The 26,500-nt window shown below is 43.5% G+C and overlaps 1 protein-coding gene across 1 annotated transcript in view; it reads left to right on the top strand.

Annotated features, from left to right (window-relative positions):
* Nucleotides 1-26,500, top strand: part of DDX1 (DEAD-box helicase 1) — a 103,034-nt gene that overhangs the window by 17,920 nt on the left and 58,614 nt on the right. Inside the window, exons 8-12 of the mRNA XM_085895250.1 lie at nt 4,919-5,002; nt 15,531-15,607; nt 23,272-23,344; nt 25,661-25,737; nt 25,861-25,975. Of these exons, the coding sequence (XP_085751376.1) occupies nt 4,919-5,002; nt 15,531-15,607; nt 23,272-23,344; nt 25,661-25,737; nt 25,861-25,975 (426 nt within the window). The remainder of the gene's footprint in view (nt 1-4,918; nt 5,003-15,530; nt 15,608-23,271; nt 23,345-25,660; nt 25,738-25,860; nt 25,976-26,500) is intronic.

Genomic DNA, 26,500 nt, shown 5'->3' with positions numbered 1-26,500 from the left:
AATATGTATGCAGGGCAGCAAAAAACATGTCCTAAATGTCTCTGATGGCCGCAAGTTTATCCTGTTGCCTCCGTGCCGTTTCGCATATTTTGGTTGTCGAATCTGAGGTAGCGTGAGATTTGTTGAACCCCTTTTTTAGGCTTATTGTTGCCCTGAACATAGGTCTGCCAGTTCTAAGTGACCAAAGTCCATCGAGCTCCTCACGGTTGCTCTTGAACACACCTGTGAGAATCAATAGTCTCACAAATTATTTCAGCTCAACATCAGCGACAGATTTCCAACTTTTTGGTGGCTGGTCAGCATGAATTTCATTTTACCGAAAATATAGGAATAGCTTCATTTGCTTGAGGTCTGGTGAGACCCCAGTAGCCAGGGAATATTGTTTCTAACTTTGATCACTTGTTTCTCCAAAATAGTTTAATGCAAAAACTTTTCATATTGTCAGTTGAATTGAGATAATACTATGGGAGGATATCACAGAAGGATAAAAATGATGAAACATTAGTTACAGAACAATCGACAGGAATATCACGTTGTAGTCCCCATGACCCCAAGTCCTGGCTTAAAGGTTAACCTTCAAATAATCTTTTAAACTTCATTTTCAGCATTTAAATGAAAGTGGCAATTTCAAAGTGGTTAATCATAATTGTTCTGTTCCTGAATGCAACTCAGACTCAAGGAAATATAGGAACATGATTAATATTAGCGGATAAGAGGTGTGGGGTTCATACCATTTCCTGTTCAAGCAAACCAGTGGTCGTCGTGGATATACAAAACACACACACACACACACACACACACACACACACACACACACACACACACACACACACACACACACACACACACACACACACACACACACACACACACACACACACACACACACACGCTTCTCCTTTTAGCAATTGATGCAAAAATCTTGTTTCATTTCTGTTGTGGCCCCGGAACCAAACAATATATTGTTTCATCATTTCCAACATTCGATTCATGTGAAATGGCTTTGGCGAAGCCAATCTGCTATGATCGGGTGTTGGTCCTATGGGGATCGCTATGTCCTCCGTGAGGGAAATTTGATAGTGGGGGTCCCAAAACATGGTTGTAGTTGCTGTTGCCCACAACGTTACCTCTGGTTATGGCTGCAGGGAATGATCTCCCTCAAAACTGTCATCCTGGGCATTGGATTCCTCTTACATTGTTGTTTCAAAACCCACCTGAACCAGCTCCTTTTGGGCCGCCGTGGTCCATACCAGTAATTAAATAAAATTTGTATCCGAACCTGCTCTTAATTTTGGGGGTGCGTTAAGCACACCCCAGGTTCAAATCCCACTCCAGACACCAACATTTTCAGAGTTCGTACCACTCCTGACACCAACATTTTCAGGGTTCGTACCACTCCTGACACCAAAATTGTTGCAGCCCGGGGTCGGGGCAAGAAGTGGGGGGGGAGGAGCTATCTCGGGTTCCCACAAGACTCTCCGGAATCGCAGGCCATTGCACACGGATAACTCCATAACACGCCGGGTCGCTAATCGACCGTAAACGCCAATAACTCAACCACGTGACCTAGGGTCCTTCGACTTAGGTTTAACCGGCTACCTAAAATATTCACGTGACCTAATTACCGGGGAACACGCCCTTTGTACGCCTTGTCAGAACTGGGTATCCTGACCAGGTCAGATGCAGCCGAGCAACATTGCCAAGGAACGTACCGGCTAGTAGAACAGATCTTTGGGAGTACAAGTCCTGGCTCGGCTTGGATACAGACCATACTGGACTCATGAAAGAAAAGACAAAGACAAGCTGGGAACATTTCTACACAAGCAGTTATTTACAGACACGCGAGGAAAAATATGTGGCACAATGAATGGATTTTTTTATTGTATGCAAGCAGGGATAGTAAGGAATTTGTTGGGTGCGACAGCAAGGCAAGCAACTTACAAAAGCGGACACAGAGCAGACTTATTTCTTCTACACTCTTAACTTAGGCCAGGACAAGTGCCATGCCACACACACACACACACACACACACACACACACACACACACACACACACACACACACACACACACACACACACACACACACACACACACACACACACACACACACACACACAACCCGATCAATAGGAGTAGAGGAGATGAGGGCGAAAGGTCTCGCAATACCTTGCACAGTCGGCCGGCCACGATACCCAGTACACTTTTGGAGCGATCTCAGTTCGAGAGTCGGTGCGTTGTCTCCTGCTTGGTTACTGTGCTGAGCACAGTGCATGCACCGTTACAGAGAATAGGCAGGGCCGACGGCAAGGAAGGCGGTAGGCGGAGCCTGCAGGCGAGAAGGCGGATGGAGTGGGCGGACACAGCAGACATATAAGGCGGAGGGAAGGCGGAGACAGCAGACAAGAAGGTGGGTGGAGTGGGCGGGAGGAAGGCGAATTCAGCAGGCGGAGTCAGGTGGAGCAGTGGGCGAATGTAGGGATCCCAGCTGGCGAACGGCTTTGCGATATGCCTTTTATAAGCCCCATGGTGTAGGGTGGGGGTGACGACCTGAAGCAATGCGTCGTCTCCTGAATAGTGCACTCCTAATGGACCCTGGCCCCGCACTGCCTGGCCCCCTTTGCCGGAAGTGATCTCATGTGTATATCCGGCAAGACATGGCTGAGCTGTGGAATTGCCCTGTGCTGAACACCGCTCCATGAACCTCTCCGCACCGAACTCCCCGGCCGCCCCCCGGCGACTGGCCGAGGGTCGCGTCAGTCCCGCATGCCCGCTCGGGCACCCCCGGTGCTCCGCGGTTGGCGCCGATCAATGCGCTTGTTCCATCCGTATGCCACGTGGCCCGAGCGATCTGGGCCATGCATTTGTGCCTCTGCTTTGTGGCCACTGCATCGAGGCAGAGGTGTGGGTAAGCGTGGGATGACCTTTGCCATTTGCGGGAGATATTGGTGGCCGAGGTGGCGAGCGAAGGTCAATGGTGAGATGCCGATGTAAATCAGCATGCAGACCTGAATAAAGATGTGCACCATGCATGTCCCTGACAGGGCGATGGTAATTATCACAGGGCTGTGCGTGTTTCTGTTATCGTGCATTTGTTCCTGCTTGCTTGTATCATAGATTGAAGGAAAGGATTGATTATTATAAATCAGGGTCGAAAAGAAGATAAATATAAGTATCCGATGCAGATTCGCATGAAAGGGTGCGCCACGCGGGTCATGAACTGTGTAGGTGGAGGGTTTTTCATCGTGCTGCACGCTTCCCGTGCAATCTGGTGGTGGAGGTTGTCGCTGCAGTTTTCACAGGTGACTGTCTGGGTGCGGTGCCTGCTTGGATTTATTTCATGAATAGGAGGGAAGGGTTGAAATGAAGATAGAGATTCAATGCAAAATGGAGATATAATTAGACCTAGCTATTAGACCTCCGCAACGCACTTCGTCCCATTGACCCTTTAGACATGAGGGGAAGGTCGAACTGCAGGTATACTGATGAAATAACTGTCTGGGGATCACTGTATGTTGGGTGCCATTGCCTTGGAGGCATGCGGTTTCCAGAACCGCAACAATATTTATAACAGCTCCCTTAGCTCTCTCCTCCCACACCCCCAACGTGACTAACAGCAACTGTCATCATTTTAGACTTAACCTGTACATTCCTAAGCCCCAGATTTGTCCTTGCCATTGGTGTTCAGAAGCAGCTCATCCTTATACACATTCCATTCACTGGTACATCTGTGGGGAGTTTGTGTAGCGCACGTCATTCCACTTGGGCTTTGCACCGGCCCACATGGTCCTGATTTTGCAGTACGAGCAGGTTCCCGTTCGGTGAGCTGAGAAAGTTCTCTTAGTGCACATCAATTAGTCCTTAGAGAAAGGACAGTGCACGAGGTCAAGCAGTGAATGCATTGAATCAGAGCTAAATGAAGCTAGTTAAATTTGTTACATTCCTAAATCTTTTGTTCACTCAATATAATTCTCCAAACAGAAGAAAATGATAACTTTAATGCTTTGGAAGTTTCACATTTTCTTGTGTATGTATGGAGGACGGACCATAGCCTTTCTTGGTTAAAGTAAATAGGTATGTCGGCTTAGTTAAAAGACTCGTTATTTCTTTAAATTATCAGATTTCCCTCCAGATTTTGACACTTATTTAGTCCAGACGATATCCGATCCTCAAAACTGAAATAATATTTTGATAATATTCTTGAGTCCATGAGAGCAGATCATGGAAAATCGTATCCGATAATGCATGAAATCGCTCCAAGCTCCTAATTTGAAAGTTATAGCACTTATAAAAGTGTTGTATACAGCGATTTGTAGCTATGATGAACAGGTATTCGATAATACGAGTGAGGAAAGTGAGAAAAAATATACTTTATCATTAAGAAATCGTTGAGGCTTGTTTGGCCTGTTTGACCATAGCTTGATTTGGAACAACAAAAAACATTGGAGTGATGGAGGGGACACGCACACACACACACACACGCACACACACACACACACACACACACACACACACACACACACACACACACACACACACACACACACACACACACACACACACACACACACACACACACACACACACACACACTGGCATTTATTAGTATATATTTATTATAAGGGAAGTGGCTCATATATCAAAATAATCACTACCACTGATCAGTGATCATTATTGGTTATTTCACTTTACATTGTGACATGAAAATGTACACCCTTAAGCATTGTGTCACTGGGTGAATTTCAGAATAATTTTTGTGGTGGCATCTTGAATTCCATTTCCATGTCCCTGGATGGCTGTCGAAAGCATATGTGACATTTTGTAGTTTTCCACTTTTTTTACTTGCACTTAAATCCTCAATTAACAAGCCAATGCTGGCTGGCATCATCTGCTGACATGAACTTGTACTCCTTTGACAGGGAAGTATTACTACGAAGTTGTTTGTCATGATGATGGTCTCTGCCGAGTTGGATGGTCAACTGATCGAGCTTTGCTGGACCTTGGTATGTTTAGCATTGGACCTTTTATTTATTTATTTATTTTATTTCATGACAATAGATCATAGATTGTCATGGTGCTTCCATTTTAATTGAAATGTAGAAAGGAAATTGATGTTATCTTTCCAATTAGTTCTTCACCATGCCAACCTTTTGCTTGTTTGCACCTTGTTGACTTTTAAATTTGTACGATTTCAAAAACTAAGAGAATGGTTTCATTGCTGCTCACTCTTAAGAGATTTCTCTTTTATTCTTGCTTCTTTTGATGTATATTTGCACGATTAGACTTTTCAGGGCCCAGTTGCCAACATTGCTGAAATCCTTGAAAGAGGAGAGATATCTGTGCAACTCATCCAAACAGCAAGGAAATCTTGGTAATTTATTCCCAAAAATAAACAGCTGTTTTTGGCTCGCCTACGCTTCGTGACATACTCTGCAGTTACTTTTGCCGAATGAGGTATGCTCAAAACTGGACACAACCATCAAATCCATGTCTCTGAAACTCAAACTCGTGACTTTCAACCATTAGCACATGATGTCAAACATCCTGGCAGCACATCAGGTTGATAAAAGGGGTGGGTTTGGAATTAAATCCTTCTTTCTTGAAAAAGGTCAGCATTGTTCAAGTAAATTTTGGAGAACCATGTGCCATGTGCAAATGTCGAAAGCAGTCGATATATAAATTATAAAGACAGATCCACCCACATCTCATAGTACGTGCTTGGGAGCCTCGTTGGTATGAATTGCTGTCTGCACTGTTGGTGATGATTCACCAATAAGCAATGAACCCGATTCGGCAGCTGAGGGTGTGTGTAGCATTGGGATTCTCGTGTGTATTATTTGTGAATGTATTTACAGCTGTCGAGGAACTCTGGAAAGAGTTTGAAACAGCAAAGGGCTTCCTTTGGTTGGCCTTCTTAGTTGCTTTATGCATCCTCTTCGGTTAGAAGAGCATGGGAGGAGTTGACTTATTTATATAATACGAGCCACCTGGGTTTAATTGATGATGTGAGAGCTGATTGGTTATTCCCTCCATTCACAGGTGAGAGATGTGGGTGGGTCTTTTTATATATATATATATATATATATATATATATATACTCAGGGTGTCCCAAAAGAATATACTCACTCTTTAAATTATAATAAATGTGTTGTTTATTGACTTAGAAACAAGATTAATGGATGAATGCATCTTTACAAATATTCAAACTGACGACCATCACATTCCAAACACAGCCGATAACGTGGACCAATGGATTCAACAGTGTTACGAATCATTTCATTTGGAACTGCAAGACATTGTCTTTCAATTTCCTCTTTCAGCTCATCGACTGTTGCTGGTTTTGAGCCGTAAACCTTATGTTTGAGATATCCCCATAAAAAGAAGTCCATTGGAGTGAGGTCTGGGGAAGGTGCAGGGAATTCAACACTACCTCTTCGCCCAATCCATATGTTCGGAAAAGTTGCTTCGAGATAGGCCCTTGCATCACGGTGGTAGTGGGGAGGTGCTCCATCTTGCTGAAAGTAAATCTCTTCATCACCAAATATCTCTTCGACACGTGGACCGACGGATTCCTGCAGCAAATTTAAGTAAACATCCCCAGTGACAGTTTGGTCAAAAAAAGAATGGCCCGAGGATGCCCAATGCTGATATCCCACACCACACAGTAACCCCTGGTAAGTTTAAATTGTGTTCCATAGTGACATGCGGATTTTCAGAAGCCCAGTCGGTACAATTGTGTCGGTTAATTGAGCCATTTAATTTGAAGCTGGCCTCATCGCTCCAAACAATTTTGGATGGAAATGCTACATCTTCTTCACATTTGCCCAGGTACCACTCACAAAATTCAGCTTTCCGGTCAGGATCGTCTTCATTTAGAGCGTGGATTAATTTTGGAATGTAACTTTTCCAACTAATTCGCTTCAAAATGCGATGGGCGCTTGATTTTGGGATTCCTGTCTCATGAGCCATTTGTCGTACAGATTTCGGTGGGGATCGGTGGAGGGTTTCCAGCAATTGATTTTCCTTTGCGGGGATGGTTGATGACCGTGGTCTTCCTGAATGCTCCTTATGGACGTCATGCACAGTTCCATCTGTTTCAAACTTATCTCTGATGCGAGCAATGGTGCGTTGCGTTGGTGGATCTTTGTGAAAATGTCTTCTACATCGTCTTTGCACTTCCATGGTGGTTCCGTGCTTCCAGTTGCACTTTATGATAAATTTTCTTTCTTCAAAACCTAGTCGTACTTCTGCCATTATTATGGTCAATTTCATCTGAAAATAAATGAAAAATTCAATGAGTTATGAGGAGCCAAAATGTGAGTACATTTTTTTGGGACACCCTGTATGTATGTATGTATGTATATGTATGAATATGTATGTATGTATATATATATATATATATATATATATATATATATATATATATATATATATATATATATATATATATATATATATATATATATTTCTTCTTCTTTCGGCTGCTCCCGTTCGGGGTCGCCACAGCGGATCATCGGTATGATCCGCATAGTGATTTGGCACATGTTTTACGCCGGATGCCCTTCCTGACGCAACCCTGGTCGCCTCTTACGACACAGGGATATGGTACACCTATTTTAACCGGGGTATACACCGACCCAGTATACTGGTACTCATTTCGCCGACCTCAGAAGGATGACAGGCTGAGTCAACCCCCTGGTGTATTAATTCAGTGGCTCAACGGGGCTTGAACTCAGGACCTTTTGTATCCCTAGCCGCTGCCCTAACCACTGCGCCAACACACCAGGCTCATATATATATATATATATATATATATATATATATATATATATATATATATATATATATATATATATATATATATATTGTTGTTCATGTTGCTCTTCTTTCGGCTGCTCCCGTTAGGGGTCGCCACAGCGGATCATCCGTTATGATCCGCATACTGATTTGGCACAGGTTTTATGCCGGATGCCCTTCCTGACGCAACCCTGGTCGCCTCTTATGACAAAGGGATAAGGATTGGGTTTCGCCATGATTCCAGGCTGCCCTACACCCTCTCATAGCGTGGCCCAGCGCAGAGCACCCGTCATCAAGCGATCCTCCAACCCAAGCCTCTCTCTGAGTAGCCGGAGTACAGGCGCGCGCCACTACGCCCGGTATATATGTATATATATGTATATATGTATATATATATATATATATATATATATATATATATATATATATATATAATTCCTGGTGTTGGCATAATTGTTTGGGTGGCAGGCTTGGGATCCCAGGGTCCTGAGTTCAAATCCCGCTTATCTGTTGAATTAATACCAGGTGGGGTTGACTCTGCCTGTCATCCTTCCGAGGTCGGCAAAATGAGTGCCAGCATGCTGGTATACTATGTCAGAGTGGCCACCCATCCAGGATTGTGTCCAACAGCCAAGGAGACTGCTTAAGCAGCACCAACGCTCTGCACAGAGTGTGGTCCCAATTGATGGATGGATATATATATATATATATATATATATATATATATATATATATATATATATATATATATATATATATATATATATACATATATCACAAATAGAAGAAAATATTTTGTATCCCAGGCACCATACTTGAAGATAAAATATGACTGATCACTCAGACGAAAGTTTTAAGTCTAACGTTTCAAGCTCTTACTCGAGCCCATCATCGGGGTTTAACACGTTGCCTTCTAGCCTGTGGACGCGTCACATCGATCATCTAAGCCGCTTATTAACAGCTTGAATAACTACATTAAGTTGTAAAAATCGCTAATTTGTTAAAATTTCTGGATTTCACTCCAGATTTCGACACTTATTTTGTTTTTTTTAGTCTATTTGAGGTCTCTCCAATGTCATAAGCTGCGCAGTTTCTGCAATTTATTTTATAAATGACAGATGATTTGTCCTCCCGATTCAATCAGTCTTTTGGTTGCATGATCCTGTGTTTAATGGTAGCCTCAGGGGTGCGATGCCGACTTCAAACGGGAATGACAGTCGAGCAGTATGCTTCTGATGCATTAGTCACAAACCAGCTGATAAAGGCAGAGCTACTGTAGTTATGAACAAGACAGAATATACTGTTACGGTTCTCGGAACCGTATGCATACAACATACAGTTGTCCTGAGTCAGTTATTCCATTAATACACGTGTAGTTAAGGCCCGGTCACACCTTGACGTTTTAGCCAACGTCTGCCGATTTTTGAATTTTTTTTCTAAAACGCTGGCACACGTTGAATACTTTATGGGTAAGTTTTGATAACATTGAGAGCACGCTGAAAAACACTGCCATACGTCGTTGTACGCTGGCTTTAAACGTTGTACTTTTTGGTTGTCCTCAAATTTTTTCATGCTTGAAATTTCACGACGTATGCCAGCGTATGACTCACACGTTCCGCTACGCTGGCCACAAGTTGTATGCACGGTCTGCGATCGTTGACAGACGTCAACACATGCTACTTGTAAGTTAATCATAAGTTGAGACACGCCGAGGTAATGTTTAGCGTACCCGAAACTTATTTCTAACCTATGATTAACGTGTTGTTGGCACGTTACGCGATCGTTGTCACGCATCGACAGACGTTACTTTTAAGTTACTCATAGGCTGAAAGACGTCGGTATAATGGATCGTCTTTGCGTCAGCGTCCACAGCCATGGCCAGGACACTTATTTGCAGCATTCTTCAAACTTTTCTTCAGCATGACGAGGATGTTCACACTTCGATATCTAGCTTGGCTATGATTCAAATTGTCCATCGGCAGCATCTATTTAAAATAGTCGAGTTTGAGCGTTTTAACACGTTCAGAAGAAACGCTTCAAATTTCAAAACCCCAGCATCAAAAAACAAAGGCGAGTGACAGCAATTTAAATCGTTCATTGTAAACAATGAAAATAGCTGAGTGGTACCGTTTAAAAGTCGTTGAGTGTAAAAAAAAAATCCAATTGTTGAGCGCAAGCGTCTACTTTCAATAGTGGAGATGCAGCCATTTAAATCATTGAGTGGCAGCCTATGAATAGCAAACCCCACGTCACCGGCAAAGATAAACTGCCGCACGATATGGATAAGTTAGGTTATCGTTGGGCATAGTTTGTGAACGCCGGCTACACGATAATTATTCGTTGGTATATCGTATCTATAAGTAATAAAAGCGCTCTATGCACATTATTAGTTAATTGTGCATTTGTCCAACCCGTTTTGAATAGACCTAAATCGTAAAAACAAGCCATAGCTCATTGTTGAAAAAGCCCCATAAAAAATTAGCCGCGAAGAACTTCGAACAATGGTGAAAAGATGTCTCCTACCCGTGGACACGTGGACGCAAGGACGATCCATCATAACCCACACCCTCCCCCTCACACTCACCTACTACTGCCAACATGAACAAACTACTAATAATACTGATACTGATACTGATACTGTTACTGCTGACATGGACATCGACTCAAAAAGGACTCGAAAACACTGTTGGGTTCCCCTTTTATGAGCAGCATTTTTATATACCAATTCCCAAAACCGCTGGGAACACGTCTTTATATGGCAGTTGTAAGTTAGAAACACGTTCATTTATTTTTTTTTTGTCGACCGGAAGACGTCATTGGAATACGTCTACATACGTCAATGTGTGTTGGGACTACGTAAAGAATTGGTTCAAAGCACGTCAAACATAAGTTAGAAATAAGTTTCGCGTAAAAAAGACATTACCGCGACGCGTTTCGACTTATGAGTAGCTTATAAGTAGCGTTTGTGGACGTGTGTACGCGTCCACATATCGTTTGTAAAACTTATCCCCATCGCATGCGGAGCGTGTGTCATACGCCAAGTACGTCGTAAAATTTTGAACATGTTTAAAATTTCTTGACTTGCTCTACTTACTACGACGTATGATAGCGTACTTTAGCGTTCTACTCACGTATACCAAACTTACTCATACCGTATTTGACGTGCCCCAACGTTTTAGACACATTTTTCTTAGGTCGGCATACGCTGGCAAGATCGCCAAGGTGTGACCGCGATGTTGACACTTCCATTTCTACGGCAGTTATGATTCGAATCGTTGTGCGTCAGCCTTTTAATAGGCTACGTCACGACATCGTCGGCGATGCGTGCAGCGCGCTATGCCTAAGTTAGACTATCGTTGGGCATCGGTTGTGTAGGCCGACAACAGGTTCAGCATTCGTTGGTATAAGTTATCTATAACACAACGAAACGTTCTGTGTCCATTACCAATGCGTTATACATAAGACCAAGTCGCTATGAATATGTCCGAATCTTTTAAAAAAAACATCAAAAGTTCAACGTAAGCCAGCGTTTTACATACATTTTAATACGTTGCCATCGCTGGCTAAAACGTCAAGGTGTGACCGGGCCTTTAGGTACCTACCTTTTTGTCTGGTGGGAAGACAAGGGAGTGTGTTGCGATGGGCTATTAGTTAGGATTAATAAATCATTTTCCCCTTTTATTTTATTTTCTGAGGTGAAATCGTCTCGCTTGCTAACTTCATTTCGATGGCCACAGCGTACCACGGTCTATCCAGCGACTCGTTATCAGAGGCAAAATCCTGACGTTCGCTATGGAAGCCGCATCGGCATCCACCTTCCCAAACCCAGACACGCGTGATGCGGGCGGGCCAAACTTGCGTCTGGCCGAAACCCTGCCCAGAAAAGCGGACCACATGAAGGCCCGGTCTAATCGGGATGCTCGGATCGTACGATGACGTCGGTTTTGCCATGGCTCCTCCCTGAGCTCCGTGATCTACAAAGTACGGAGCAATCCTTAGAGTGGGGGCGAAGTTGGGGTGGATGGAAAGGAAGAAGTCGGTCGGAGTTGTTGGATGCGAAGGTATTGAGTTGAATGGGAAGGTTGTTGTTGTGGGAGGCCGTTGGAAGGAGAAGTGCGGAAGGGAATTGAAGGAGTTGTTGCGAAGGTGTTCCGGCTGCTTGGCTCTGCTTACGTCTCACCTTGACGGCCAGCCTACTGGTCCCCACCGACACGACCTCGACCAAACCTCTTGTCTGGTCCTGCTACTGCTCAACTCTCACCATTTTAGACTCCGCTCTCCTCCACTCAAGCTCCTGCTGCAGACACGATTACCACACGTGCGGCTGTGGACCGAACTGCACAGCTTTTGTCGGCTGCCGCGCCATGGAGCATCCCTTCCCCAAAACGCCCAGGTATCAAAAATTGTGACCTCAACTCCCTCCCTCCCTGGCTGCAAAAGTCCTTTGCCTTTCATTGGGTTTATTTTGTCTGAGTGTGTGTCTGAGTGTGTTGGCACCTGTCCGTTAGATAAGCCTGTATAAGATCTTCATTGTTTTGATTGTTATTGCTTTTATTAATCTCGCGTCAAGTCTGCACTGTCTGCTTTTGTAAGTTGCTTGTATAATTGTCGCACCCCACACCTCTCTCATCTTTCCCTGCATTACATCCCCAATAAACCTTTTGTTGTGCCACATGCTTTTCCTCGCTTATTGTAAATAAATAATAATTGTAGAAATGTTCCCAGCTTGCCTTTGTCTTTTCCTCCATTGGTCCAGCATGGTTCGGATCTAAGTTTAGCCAGGTCTTTATTCCCAACAATCCGTTCTTTCTAGCCGGTACGTCCTTGGTAGCGCCGCTCGGCTGCATCCGATCCGGAAAGGTGATCCGTAGTTGGTAGAATGATCCGGTTCGGACAAGGAGTGCCGAGGGCGTGGTTCCCCAGTGGTTAAACCGCGTGGTTAATTAGGTAACCTGATTCTAGCCAGGAGGACCCTAGATCACGCAGTTGAGTTATTGGCGTCGACGATCGGTAAAGCGACCCGCCACGTCACGGAATTATCCGTGAGCGACGGCCTACAATTTCGGGGAGTCTGGTGGGAATCGAAGTAGCTTTCCCCCACCTAGTGGTCTTCCGCAACAATACTTTCCCCCATCTAACCCTAACCACAACAATACACAGAGAGTGAACTAACTTCAGGAGGATGAAGAAACTTACGTTTTGTTAGTCAGATCGGATGAAAGATTTCACGGGAAAGATTAGTGGAATGCTCACCAAGTTGAAGCGTTTGAGGGCAATATCCATTGATGATTGGCAGCAGATAAAGCCATCCGATGCAGCAATGGCATGACTCTATGGTTTACGAAAACTTCAAAAGCCAAATGTTCCACTCAGGCCTACTGTTTCACTCCGAGGGACTCCAACCTATGGCTTGGCGAAGAGGTGATCCCAAAAATTGAAGCACCTTTTTGAGGGAGCTCAAACAACAGTTAAGTCTGCCGAACAATTGCTCCAAATACTGAAAGACGTCCAGCTTCAACCCGACGAGGTGATGGTGTTATTTGATGTCACTTCATTGTTTACTTCGATCGCACTGCAAAGTTTATTGATTTCTTCAAAAGTTTATTGATTTCTCATTATGTTGAAATGGACAAGGAACTGAAGATTACACACCTCATGGAGCTGCTTGCCTTTTGACTGAAAACGTAAAACGAAACCTGCCAGATTTCAAAGTGTGTATGTGTGTGTTGTTGAGTGGTATCTACATATGTGAGTTTCAGAATGTGGAATGGAGGCCTCCCAGCATGGGCTCAAAGTATCCACCTTCATTTCAGTAAGGGGTAACGATTCATGGACCAAGTTGTGAGATTTTCTGTTCTCAATGTTTTGTGCCGAGGGCTCTCTTCAGGATCATCGCTGAGTGCCGGACATCTTCCAAATGTAGTTTGTTTGTTATAATATTCCCAGGGACTGTTTTTAGCTCACCTGTAAAGTAGTTCCGGGGAGCTTATGGGATGGCGCGTCGTCCGTCTGTCCACAGATACTTGCAACTTCTTCTCAGAAACTACACATATGATTTCAATGAAATTTCACCACAACCTTCATCACCCGTGATGGCATTTAAAAAAAAAAAAAAAAAAACGGGGTCTGAAGGGGTCTACAGAGGGAGTTATGGGGGAGGGGAGTGTGTTGCCTCCCCAAAGAGGTATTTGCTGTCTTCTCAAACGATACACACAATTCCGATGAAACTTCACGACAATCTTCATCACCCATGACTTATCAAAGTTTGTTCATGACATTAGAAAAATCTGCTTTAAGGGGGGATTCTCCCCAAAATATGCATTTGCTTTCTTCTCCAAAACTACACACACAATTGCGATGAAACTTGACCACCATCTTCACCACCCATGATGAACTAAAGTTTGTTGATGACATTAAAAAAAAAGTATTGGCATCTCGGAGGGTCTATGGGGTGGGGGGTTTGCCCCCCAAAATTATCCATTTGCTTTCTTCTCAGAAACTACACGCAATTCTGATGAAACTTGACCACCATCTTAACCACCCATGATGTACAAAAGTTTGTTCACGACATTAAAAAAAATTGGGGTCTCAGGGGTTCTCGGGTTGGGGGGGGGGTGGTTGTCCCCAAAAATATGTATTTGCTTTCTTTTCTGAAGTCACACACACAGTTTCTATGAAATTTGACCACAACCTTTATCACCTGTGATGTACCAAGGTTTGTTTGTGGCATTAAAAAAAATCCGTAGGTATTAACTTTCTTCTCCATTATATATTTTGTGGGTCATTCATGCCTACCAGTGGTTGCCTGATTATCTTATCCAGCCACTACCAGGTGAACGCCCAGGGGTACTGCCCCGATGTTTAATATCTCTGTGAGGTGCTTTGTCATCATTCCTGTCGGGCCAGCTATCACTGGTACAACTTTGGCATTTTTCAACTTCCAGGATCTTCTCACTTCATTCTTGAGGTCTTGGTGTTTGGTCATTTTCCTGATTTCTGCATTGTTTAGTCAAAAATCCGATATTAACACCTCAATAAGCAATGCCTTTTTCCCTTTTTTGTGCCCAAGTATGACATATGGCCGCAACGCTTTGTTTTCGAAGTTCACGCTCGATGGGATCATTAGTTCGTACGTGAGCGGTAGGTACTACCATGTTTTCAGTGATTACTTTTGGTTCATGTTCCCACAAATTTTCTGGAGCTGAGATGTCAACATTTTTACAGATGTGTTTTTTATCGACATGCAGTTGGGAGTAACAAATCGTAAAATTTCAAGCATGCTAAAATTTGAGGACAACCGCAAAGTACAACGATGAAAGCCAGCGTACTACAACGTATGGCAGTGTTTTTCAGCGTGCTCTTATTGTTATCAAAACTTACCCATAACGTATTCGACGTGTGCCAGTGTTTTAGACAAATTTTTCATAAGTCGGCATACGCTGGCTAAATCGTCAAGGTGTGACAGGACCTTTACCTCTGAAGCAGCCTATTTGGAAAACAAAAAAACAAATAAAGAAGATTGGAGGGAAAGTGTCATTATTGTTATTGTAATTTTGTTTTTAATCGGAAGTCAAGGCTTGTGGAAGAGCTTGAACACTGAACGGAGCAGGACACAACAGAACAAATGGAACAGTGAGAAAGGAAACCACAAAAGCATCTTTTTTCCTTCTTCTTCTTCTTTTTTTTTAATCCTGTGTTGAGTTATCAATTTGTAATTGGTGCGTTGTTTTTCAGGGACTGACAAATTTGGCTTTGGGTTTGGTGGAACGGGAAAGAAATCGAACAACAAACAATTTGACAGCTATGGAGAGGTAAGAATTGTTTTTATGTTAATATGCATTCAGAATGCCTGTGAAGTGATTAGTGCAACAGGTTTTTGGAGAATCTGGTGGAATACAAAGAGAAGGATGCTTGTGCATCATGTTAAAAATAAAAAGATGATTGAAGAATGACGGGGTTGGTTTTTCATTGGTTTTATTTGCTACTAGCAGGTAACCTAGTTCCACCGGGCTGTTGTAAAGGATTCATTGCCAATCGAGTGTGGAATATTTTGGACCTTGGAAATATAACAGATTGGAAATATAACAAGAAAAATTTATTTACAAAAAGCGATTAGGGTTACAGGAAGGAGGGAAGGGAACTCGAAGATTTTAATTGTGTCAAAGGGGCAGCCGGGACAGGAAAAGGGGAAATGCAATGAAAAACAATCAAGATGTGTATTTACAAAAAGGGAATGCAAATGCACAAGTTGCACACTTAGCCTAACCTACGCCTTACCTACTAGATAACAAGATGAGGTACTCATCAGGCCACAGACACACACACACACACACACACACACACACACACACACACACACACACACACACACACACACACACACACACACACAATTGGGAGGGGGCAGGGTGGCATCAGCTTACCGGTACATACGTGTACGTAACCGTCCCCTCCCCCACTTGATAACGCTCTCCAGAATGGCCCGGACACTGCACTCCACAACTGACGGGGTCTACAAGCTCTGTCAGGAGCAAAACCCAAAGCGTCCAGGACCAAGCAAGAAGTGAGGGTGATGCAGAGCGTCCAGAACCAAGGCAGAAACGAGTGCAACGACCAGGGCAGAGAGAACTCGAGGGTGACGACCACAACCAAGAGAGCTTTAGGGCGTGAGAGATAAAACCATACACCGAGTGCAGCTTTATCGCTACTGGGGGCGGGCGGGGCCAAAGAGGCACACATTAGATCTTCCGAGGCGGCCTGGGACCAGCGATTGAGCCACCTCAGATCTTGCGAGCTGGCCCCATGTTAGCCATTGGAGGATTCCCCCGCAACCCCGCCCATTCTGTTGCCTGCCCAGATATTCACTCATTGAGTCCTTCCGGCTATAGCCCTCAGCGGAGCTCCACATTTAATATTGGGAAATCCCTTTTTACCCACACGTCCAAAAATGTCCACGACACAAAACCAGGGAATGGGGCAATTATTTCAGGGAGGCTATGTCGTATTCTAGTCCGTTTACCGGTCATGTTCAGGTAGAGGGGAATGAATGGGAAATGGGGAAACAAAGTACAGTACAGGGGGAGATGGCAAGAAGTTACATTACCGGGTAGCCCTCCATACAGTGGTACAAACAAGGACTTTGTGGGGCTTTAAACAATAAATGGTAATTTGGCATGTTCTTCTAAAGCCACGGCTTTGGCGAGGCTTCCAGACCGCTGGTGTTATTTGCACACGTTTAACAGCCATGGCAGTAAAACACACATGCCCTACATGATGACGGTAGTCACGGTACACGTCATCACGCGCTGATGTCGCTATTATCCCAACGGGATGAGAGGGAGCGCTAGCTCCCCAACCCAATGCATTTAATTATATAAGAACCCCTATAGGGAAGGTGCTATTCTATTGTAAGAGTCTCCCGAGGGGTGTTTCGAGCTATGTGTCTTTCAATCTCGACATGCGGTTAAAAGAACCACAACAATATATTAAGTATCGATTAGCAGTTGGGAGTGAAATCCCATGAATTCGTCTTGAGTTCCCCCGACTTTTAATTGAACAAACAGTTGCAACATTTAGACCCGCAACACAAAACAAACTTGCATCTGCTGACCTTTCTCAAGAGTGAAGAAATAATTCTGAACTTGTCTTTATCATCCCAAACAAGGGAGTAGGAAAGCCAGACCAATCAAAGCCGCATCAACAAACTTGAACTCAAACACGCGACTTTATACTTTTGGCACATTAAATCAAACAGCCTGGAAGCACATCCTGTGGGGTTGAAGGGTGTGTGTAAATGGGAAGAGGGGGGATAGGGGGAATGGGGGGGGGGGTAGGGTGCGAGGTCAAGCAGTGAATGCCTTATCATATAGCTCAATAAAGCTTGGCACATTCGAAAAAAAGTTTGTTCATTCAATATAATTCTCCAAACGGTGGAAAAAGATAAATTTAATGCTTTGGAAATTTCACATTTTCTTGTGTATATATGGAGAAGGAGGGAACATAGCCTTGCTTGCTTAAAGTAAATATGGATATCGGCTTAGTTATAAGACTCGTTATTACTTTAAATTATCAGTTTTCACAACAGATTTCGACACTTATTTAGTCCGAACGATATCCAATTCTCAAAACCGAAATAATATTTTGATGATGTCCTTTAATTTGTCCGTGAGAGTAGATTGTAGAAAATTGTATCATATAATGCATGAAATCGCTCCAAGCTCCTAATTTGAAAGCTATAGCACTTCCTGCAAAAGTGATGTATACAGCGATTTGTAGCTTTGATGAACAGGTATTTGATATGTGAGGAAAATGAAAAAACTTTATCGTTAATAAATCGTTGTGGCCTGTTCCAAGTCAAGGCATGGTTGAGCAGGCCAAAAAACATGGCGGCTTCAGACCCCAGCGAAGTTACCTTGGGTACGTCTTAAGTCCCCATAGAGAGTGGTGACCAAGGATTTGTCTGATAAAGAATATAAGTATATAAGACCGTTAATTATCTTCAATAGGGTTGTTTTAATAAACCCAAACACCAAATTTTCACTCTTGCACTTTCTTGGAGTTTTCTTAGTATGCATGCAAAGTTTCAGGCTGCTCGGTTTCATGGGTTTGGAGTTATGGAGGAGACACACACACACACACACACACACACACACACACACACACACACACACACACACACACACACACACACACACACACACACACACACACACACACACACACACTGCCATTTATAAGTATCGATTATTGTATTATTATTACTCGAAGCATCTACTCCCTCCGGGAGCCGTCAAGGGGGTAATGTTATTATATTTAACCTCCGCCATCGAAGATCGAAGGAGGTTACTGTTTTCACCCTGTCTGTCTGTTTGTTTGTTTGTTTGTTTGTTTGTGAACAGTATTACGGAAAAACTCGACGGATTTCTACGAAACTTGGTGGGAGGATTAGGTATGGTCCAAGGATCATGCCATTAGATTTTGGACTTGGTCCAAAGTCCAATATGGCCGCTATGGCAGGCATTTTGAAAAAATATTTGAATTTTTGTTTTTGCAATTCTACATGTTTTAAATGATTTCCAACACCCCCCCCCAAAAAAAAACATTTTTAGAGAAAAAAAAACAAAATTTTGCAACTTTTTTTTCAAAAAAATTTCGATTTTTTTTTTTTTTTTTTTTTGAATTTCTACATGTTACAAGTGATTTCCAACAAAAAAACATGCCAAAATTATAATTGCGGCTGATTTGGGAACTTCAGGTGGATATACCCACGTAAAATCAATTTCTGTCTCAAGGAATCTAGTTATGATGAATGAATTGAGTATGTAAAAGTTAAAAGTAAAAGGGAAAGTTGCAAACTATAACTCTGTGAGCACTGTTGACGTCAAATTGGTAGACTTTTGTTGGTAGACTAGAACACTGGTATTGTTGGTGTTGGTAGAACACTGTTGGTAGACTTCCGGTTCCGGTTTTGGAGCGATGAGAGGTCTCCTTCGGGGCTGTTAAGTTAAGTTTCCGGTCGTTATTTGTCCCGTTTTAACTGTTTAATTTTCTCACCTACATGTTACTGTGTGTTCCTAGTTCGGTTTTGTTTCAAAAATCGTGCTATTTTGTGAGTATTTTTGTCGACGTTCTTACCTGGTGTTTGAGGCCTTGGCCTAGGCTTGAGGCCTACCGATTCCACTCGGTGTTCGATCGTTTTTTTTTGTTTGTTTTTTCTCCCCATTACCTTAAATTTCTATCCTCCCCATTACCTTCAATTTTCATCCTCCCCATTACCTTCAATTTTCATCCTCCCCATTACCTTCAATTTTCATCCTCCCCACTTTCCAAACATCGCCCATTCTCCCAACTAATCTCTTTCTTATCTCAAAAAAAAAAAAAAAATATATATATATATATATATATATATATATATATATATTATCCCTGTGTCGTAAGAGGCGACCAGGGTTGCGTCAGGAAGGGCATCCGGCGTAAAACCTATGCCAAATCAGTATGCGGATCATAACGGATGATCCGCTGTGGCGACCCCTAACGGGAGCAGCCGAAAGACGAACAACAACATATATATATATATATATATATATATATATATATATATATATATATATATATATATATATATATATATATATATATATATATATATATATATACCCAACAACAACAACAACAACACGCTCACCTTCTCCCGATTCTGCTTCTTCTTCCTCCTCGTCTTCTGCCTCGATTTTTTTTCTTAAACACTTCCATGACCTAATCTGTTGAACTCTCTCAAACATTAATATTAACAACAAAAACTATCTTATAATGCTTCATCTTCCTCTCTCTCACACATGTGGTACTCTTTACTGTTTCACAATGCACTACTCTTCTGCTATTTTAACAGACTACTCTCATTTCGACCTCTCCTTCATTCCTTGCCTAAAAAATCCAACTATTACAGCGCTTCTTCTCTCCATTCTCTGAATTCGCCTTCATTGCATCCATCAAGAATTGTGTTAAATCGCATCTCTGACCTAAAACTTTTAAAAACCACAGTTTGCCATGGATGTTCGCTTTCCATCAACCATTCTTTTTTTCCAACTTCAGTGCCAACTCACCCCCCTCACCCCTCACTCTCACTATCAAAGCAACCATCCCACTCTTCTCCCTCCAAGCCTCCCTCTCACCTCTCTCAAAAATACCCCCTCACCTTTCTCCCACCTTTCATCCCCCTCACTCATCCTTCTCAAAGTTGCCCCCCTCTCATCCACCAAGCTGCCTCCCTCCACTGCCCTCTCACCTCCATCTCTTCACTCCACCTCCTCAAATCCTCAACTGCCTTCTTCCTTGTCTCTTGTACCCCCTCTCCCCCAGCACCACAGAGCCTTTTCCCCCTCCTCATTCGGCCCCTCCCCTCGCTATTCTGCAATACCCCACACTCTTTCAACAACCCTCCTTACCTCCCCCTCCTCGTCCCTTGTCCTACCCTCCCCCTCCCCCTCCACCTCCTGCATCCAAAGCCTCCTCCCCTACCTCTTCATTAAAAGTGTGGACCTCAAATATCTGGGGCCTTCGCTCAAACCTTTCAGATCTTTCCATACAGGTTGCCACTGACAAACCAGACATTATCTGCCTAACAGAAACTTTCCTCTCCCAAGACGTGTCTGACTCCCAAGTATCTCTCCCCGGTTACTCCCTCTTACGGTATGACAGACCTGAGCCTCGTCCTGGTGGAGGTGTTGCTCTCTTCATCAAAGACTCTATTCCTCACTCTCCATGCACTGCTCTCACTCCCCCACACCCCCAGGAATACCTCTGGCTTCGGCTTCCCCTCCACTCCCACCTCATGTTTATATGTGTATTGTACCGTCCGCCGAACAGTGATGACTCCATCTACACCTCACTATCCGAAAACATGGACCATCTTCTATCTTCTCATCCAAACTCTCTCTTCCTCTTATGTGGTGACTTCAATTGTCATCACGCCAGTTGGCTCGGTGTGGGTACCTCTCTCACCTGCCATGGCACCTCAGCAAAAGCTTTCTGCGACTCATTAGGACCTTCTCCCAATTATCAGCAAGGTTATGGAATCCATCATCGCTTCAGACATGAAATCCTTCATCTTCTCCAATGGCTTGATTTCCAATCATCAATTTGGTTTCAGACAAGGTCACTCTACCCTGGATATGCTGCTTCTGCTCTCCCATCAATGGATGGAGGTCCTCAATGCCAGACAGGAAATCCGAGCCGTATCCCTGGACATATCACGTGCTTTTGACACAGTCTGGCACCCTGCACTACTCACCAAACTCTCTTCCCATGGTATTCAAGGCCATCTCCACTCATGGCTCGCAGACTTCCTCTCCTGTCACATTCAACGTGTGGCCCTAAATGGAGTTCTTTCATCCCCTCTTCCTGTGCAGGCTGGAGTTCCTCAAGGTAGCGTTCTGGGCCCTGTTCTTTTTCTGGTTTTCATCAATGATCTCTCGGACTCTCTGGAAAATCCTCTATTTCTCTTTGCCGACGACTCCACCCTCTGCCGTACCATCTGTCATCCCTCAGACCGGCAACCAGCAGCTTCTTCGCTCACTGCAGATCTGGATAAAATCACAAACTGGTCAAACACGTGGAACATGTCTTTCAATCCAGACAAATCTCACACTCTCACTATGTCTCTTCGAAAGGACCGTTTAGAAAACCCCCCCATCCACTTTCTCAACAATCCTCTGGAAGAAGTCTTTTCTTTCAAGCTTCTGGGTCTCACTATCTGCCATGACCTTTCCTGGGAAAGTCATATTTCCAACCTCGCCTCAAAAGCCAGTCGCCGACTGGGAATCCTCCGTCGTGCAAAGTCCTTCCTCGGCCATTTTGAGCTCCTGACCACTTACAAAGCTTTTGTCCGTAGCCTGATGGAGTACTGCTCTCCCCTCTGGGCTGGTCCTCCTGCCTCCCACCTTTCTTGGATTCACGCTGTCGAAACCAGGGCATTTAAGATCATCGGCATCTCCCGCAATGAAGCTGAGTCTTTGGGCCTCTCACTCAATCACCGCAGGTTGGTCGGTGGTCTTTCTGTCTTCTACCGACTCCTCTCCAGCCTTTCCCGCCCTGCTCTCTCTGCGATTTGTCCCCACCACATTTCCACAGGGCGCTCAAGGTCCGCCAACAACCCCCTTTCTGTTAAAACTACCAAAATCACGAATCACTGCTCATCTTCACTCTTTCATTCCTCTTTTTTCCCCGCCTTTGGAATAAACTTCCTCACTCTATTCTTTCCCATTCTTCCCTCCAGGCTTTCAAAACAGTTGTTGACCACCACCTCTTATCTTCCCCCATCCAAATCCTCGATCTTTGCTACCCCCGATAATCCACCCAAGCCCACTTCCTTCAATTCCCCTGCTTTCCTTCCTGAAAGTCCCTGTAATGTCCATCTTCTCTTTGCCATGTTCCCCATCCCATCCCCATCCCTCTCCCTTCCACAGTTCACCTAATGTGTCTGTTCCCCACTGTTTTGTCCCTCCCACTCCCGCCCCTCTTGTCTCATGCCCCCTTGCTGTGAGTTGTGTGTTAGCTCTCATACGAGCCTCGACCAAGGTATACAAAAAAAAAAAAATTGAATGAATAGGATATCAGGTTCACTTGAGTGACCTAGCAGTATTGACGGCGGAGGTTTTGCACTCTACCGAGTGCTCCCCCTCTGGTTATGCCTATTTTACTCCGAGGGGTCCCAGGATTACACACCCTAAAAATGGTTGCGATCACTTCAGCCGTTTTTGCGGTACCTGGGAACAGACAGACAGATGGACAGATGGACAGATGGTGAATTATCGTAAAATTATTATTATGTTTTGTATTATTATTATTATTATTATTATTATTATTATTATTATTATTATTATTATTGTATATTACCATCCTGAATGGAAAGTGTGAATTTGGTGGATTTGTGTTTCTGACTTTGTGAATCACTTTTGCAAATATATTTATTTTCCAGCCATTTACAATGCATGATTGCATTGGATGTTACATTGACATGGATAATGGAGTGATAAAGTATTCAAAAAATGGTGAGTAAATGCATACAGCTTTATATCAATTGCATTCCCTTTTTGCCTTCAAGTACGGGAACATCTGGGCTAAATCTTTGAATGCAAACCGATTTATGCTGTGTGTGTGTGTGTGTGTGTGTGTGTGTGTGTGTGTGTGTGTGTGTGTGTGTGTGTGTGTGTGTGTGTGTGTGTGTGTGTGTGTGTGTGTGTGTGTGTGTGTGTGTGTGTGTGTGTGTGTGTGTGTGTGTGTGGTCTCATGGCCCATTAAGAGAATGGTTTTGCAAAGGCACACATTGTCAGATGATGATGAAATAACCTGGTAAGCAAGGTCAGAGTGGTTGAATATGAGACAGCAAATGTTAGAGTAACAGATAATCAAGGTCTGAGTTTGATGATATTTGGGATTGTAAGGCAAAGGAGGAAGGTGAGATGAGGTGAGGCAAGGGAAAGGAAGGGGAACGTGGACACTTGATATAGTGCATGGCCAAACATCACAATGTGTGCTTACACCTCAAAGTGAGTCTTTAAATGCAGCTTATTGCACATGAGCAGAATATGATGGCTATAGGTAGATAAAACCATCACTTGGACATGCAAAATTTGGAAAATTACAAGAATTATGAATATAAAGGTGGATAAGGCAGAGGGGGAGTTGCAAGCCTGAAAATGGGGCTGGGCAGAGGTTAAGCACTTAAGGAAAAAATAGGAGGGACAAAGGGGGGAAGTGGGAAACCTGATAGGGGAATAAGGGGGCCAAGCAGAAGTGGAAGCTTACAAAATATGTTGGGGTCAGGGTTTGGAGGGGGGGGGGAGACAGAAGAAGAGGTGGGATACCTGAAAGGGGAGAGGGACCTTTTGGTAGAAAGGAGGCATAATGCATGAGTGCAGCATGCTATGCCACAAACACAAATGGGGAAATAGGGTGGGAGGGGAACACCTGTGGAACCAATCTCACACACCTTAACAGGAAGAATGAGGCTGACTAATCTCACACACCTTGGCAGGAAGAAAGTGGGTGAATAATATAATCTTTTACAGCTGGGCAGGAAGGAAAAGCAAGTGAATTACAAGGACATTGCCTACTAATGTCCTTGTAATACACATCAAACTAGAATGGCACTCGGAAGAACGCATACTCACACCAGGCTGAACAGTTTACGTTTTGTATCCCACTGATTGGCCATATCTGCATCCGGACCTGAACCAAAATTTAATCAGCTTGCAGTTCTTTTCACACACCAAACTCATCCTCCTAGTTTTGTCCACAACTTTTTGAAATATCAGGCTATATATCGTTTTTGGCCCCATCTCTCAATGGTGATGAATCGCTTGAAAAAAATTTAATTCTCGTGTCCGATTGCGGATTCGGATCTTCACCAATATCGAATTGATTTGTCGTCCTTGTCACACACCCAAGCGGTCCACCAAATTCTGTCGGAATCCGTCCACAACCTTTTGAGATATACTGCTCACAGTCAAACAGGCAAATGGACGGGGGTAAAAACATAACCTCCGTCCAACTTCAGTGGTGGAGGTGATAAAGTACACCAATTGTGACCAATGTCTTTATCTTGCATGCATTTTATGAACAAGCTCCACTATGATCCTCACACCAATCCAATAATTAAATGACACAAATTCATCATCTTCCAAAGATGTCCAGGCCCATTTCACACTGAAAATGAATCCAATTTCTGGAAACTGACCTCAATACAAACTCGTCTTTGAGGTTTAATTTGCAGTTTTTTAATAGTGCAATTGTTATTTATAGCCTGGTGTTGGCTTAGCAGTAAAGGTGGCTGGCTTGGGACCTAAGGGTCCTGAGTTTGAGCCCGTTTTAACCATTGAATTAACACCAGGTGGCCTGTCAACCTTCTGAGGTCGGCTAAATGAGTGCCAGTGAACTGCGGTAATAATCATTTGGGGTAACCTGCGTTGGAGTAGTGACCCATCCAGGACTGTACTCCTTACCAATTAAACTGTCTCGGCAGTCCTATCCACCTTTATTGCACAAAAGGAATGGTATTATTCATATTATTACAATTGTTATATAGAGTAAATCTGAAGAACACTTGGTTTATCAAACCTGTCACTTTTGTTTGATTACCTGATTGGCACCTGATTGACAAGTCTTTTGGTGGTCCTTTTACTCATTCCTGTTATTTTTTTTCGATTTGCGCATGCCGTGGCTCCTTCATCTCGCCCATTCCTGAAGGGACGGGCGAGACTATTGGTGTGCGTGTGTCTCTTCATCGATATCGATTATTCATCCTGTAATCTATATACCCACTGCATTGAATATAGAGCAAGTAATTTTGGTTCCACATCCTGCAGGTGTCGACCTTGGAGTTGCTTTTGAAATACCAGCACACTTGAAGAGCGGTCCCATGTTTGCAGCCTGCGTGCTTAAAGTGAGGGTGCTTTGTTAAATTGTATGAAATTTTCTATATCTTCCAGTCACGAGTGAAAGCTTTGCCTGTTTCAAGGTGATGTGACTATTTCGACACTTTTTTTTCTTATCCTTCTTCTTTCAGAATGCTGAACTGCAGTTCAACTTTGGGGAAAACGACTTTCTGCACCCACCAGAGGAGGGCTTTTTGCCATTGAACAAGGCGCTTGCAGCACATACTACGACCTCTAATTACCGAGGCAAGCTCCTGCCATTGCTCCACTTACAATCAGCAAAATTTAAATCGTAATGTCACCGTGAAAAAAAAAAGAAAATCCATTTTGAAATGCGAAGGTATACAGATGCTCATTTTTATTCAAGTGTAGAATATCGGGAATGATTACTGAAAGCATTCAAATGCTTCACTGACATGAGTCGAAACTCGCCCGAATGGTTATATTATTACGAGTCCGATAATTATTCCGAAAAGAACATGGTGAATAGGTTCCCTCAAGTGAAATGAAAATCTATTTTTCCTTTAACATTGGTAGATACAGCAGTTTTAAATGTCTACGGTGTGCTTTGTTGACATGAACAAAAATGTTTCTGGTATGTGGGAGTTGCTGTTTAAGGATGGTGCTAGGCCTCGTCTTAACACTGCTGCAAAACCTCCGGTAATGGTTCACCTGTGATGTTATGTGCAAGGCCATTTCAGATTTTGATCCATCTGCGGTGAAGGAACAGCAGTTATCCATCCAAGTCGTGATTTTATGGGATTTGAAGAT

The sequence above is a fragment of the Eptatretus burgeri genome, chromosome 1 (genome assembly GCF_056783735.1).
Source record: "Eptatretus burgeri isolate ZD-2024b chromosome 1, Ebu_testis_v1, whole genome shotgun sequence".
Lineage (NCBI taxonomy): Eukaryota > Metazoa > Chordata > Myxini > Myxiniformes > Myxinidae > Eptatretus > Eptatretus burgeri.
This window is presented reverse-complemented; position numbering and strand designations above follow the sequence as displayed.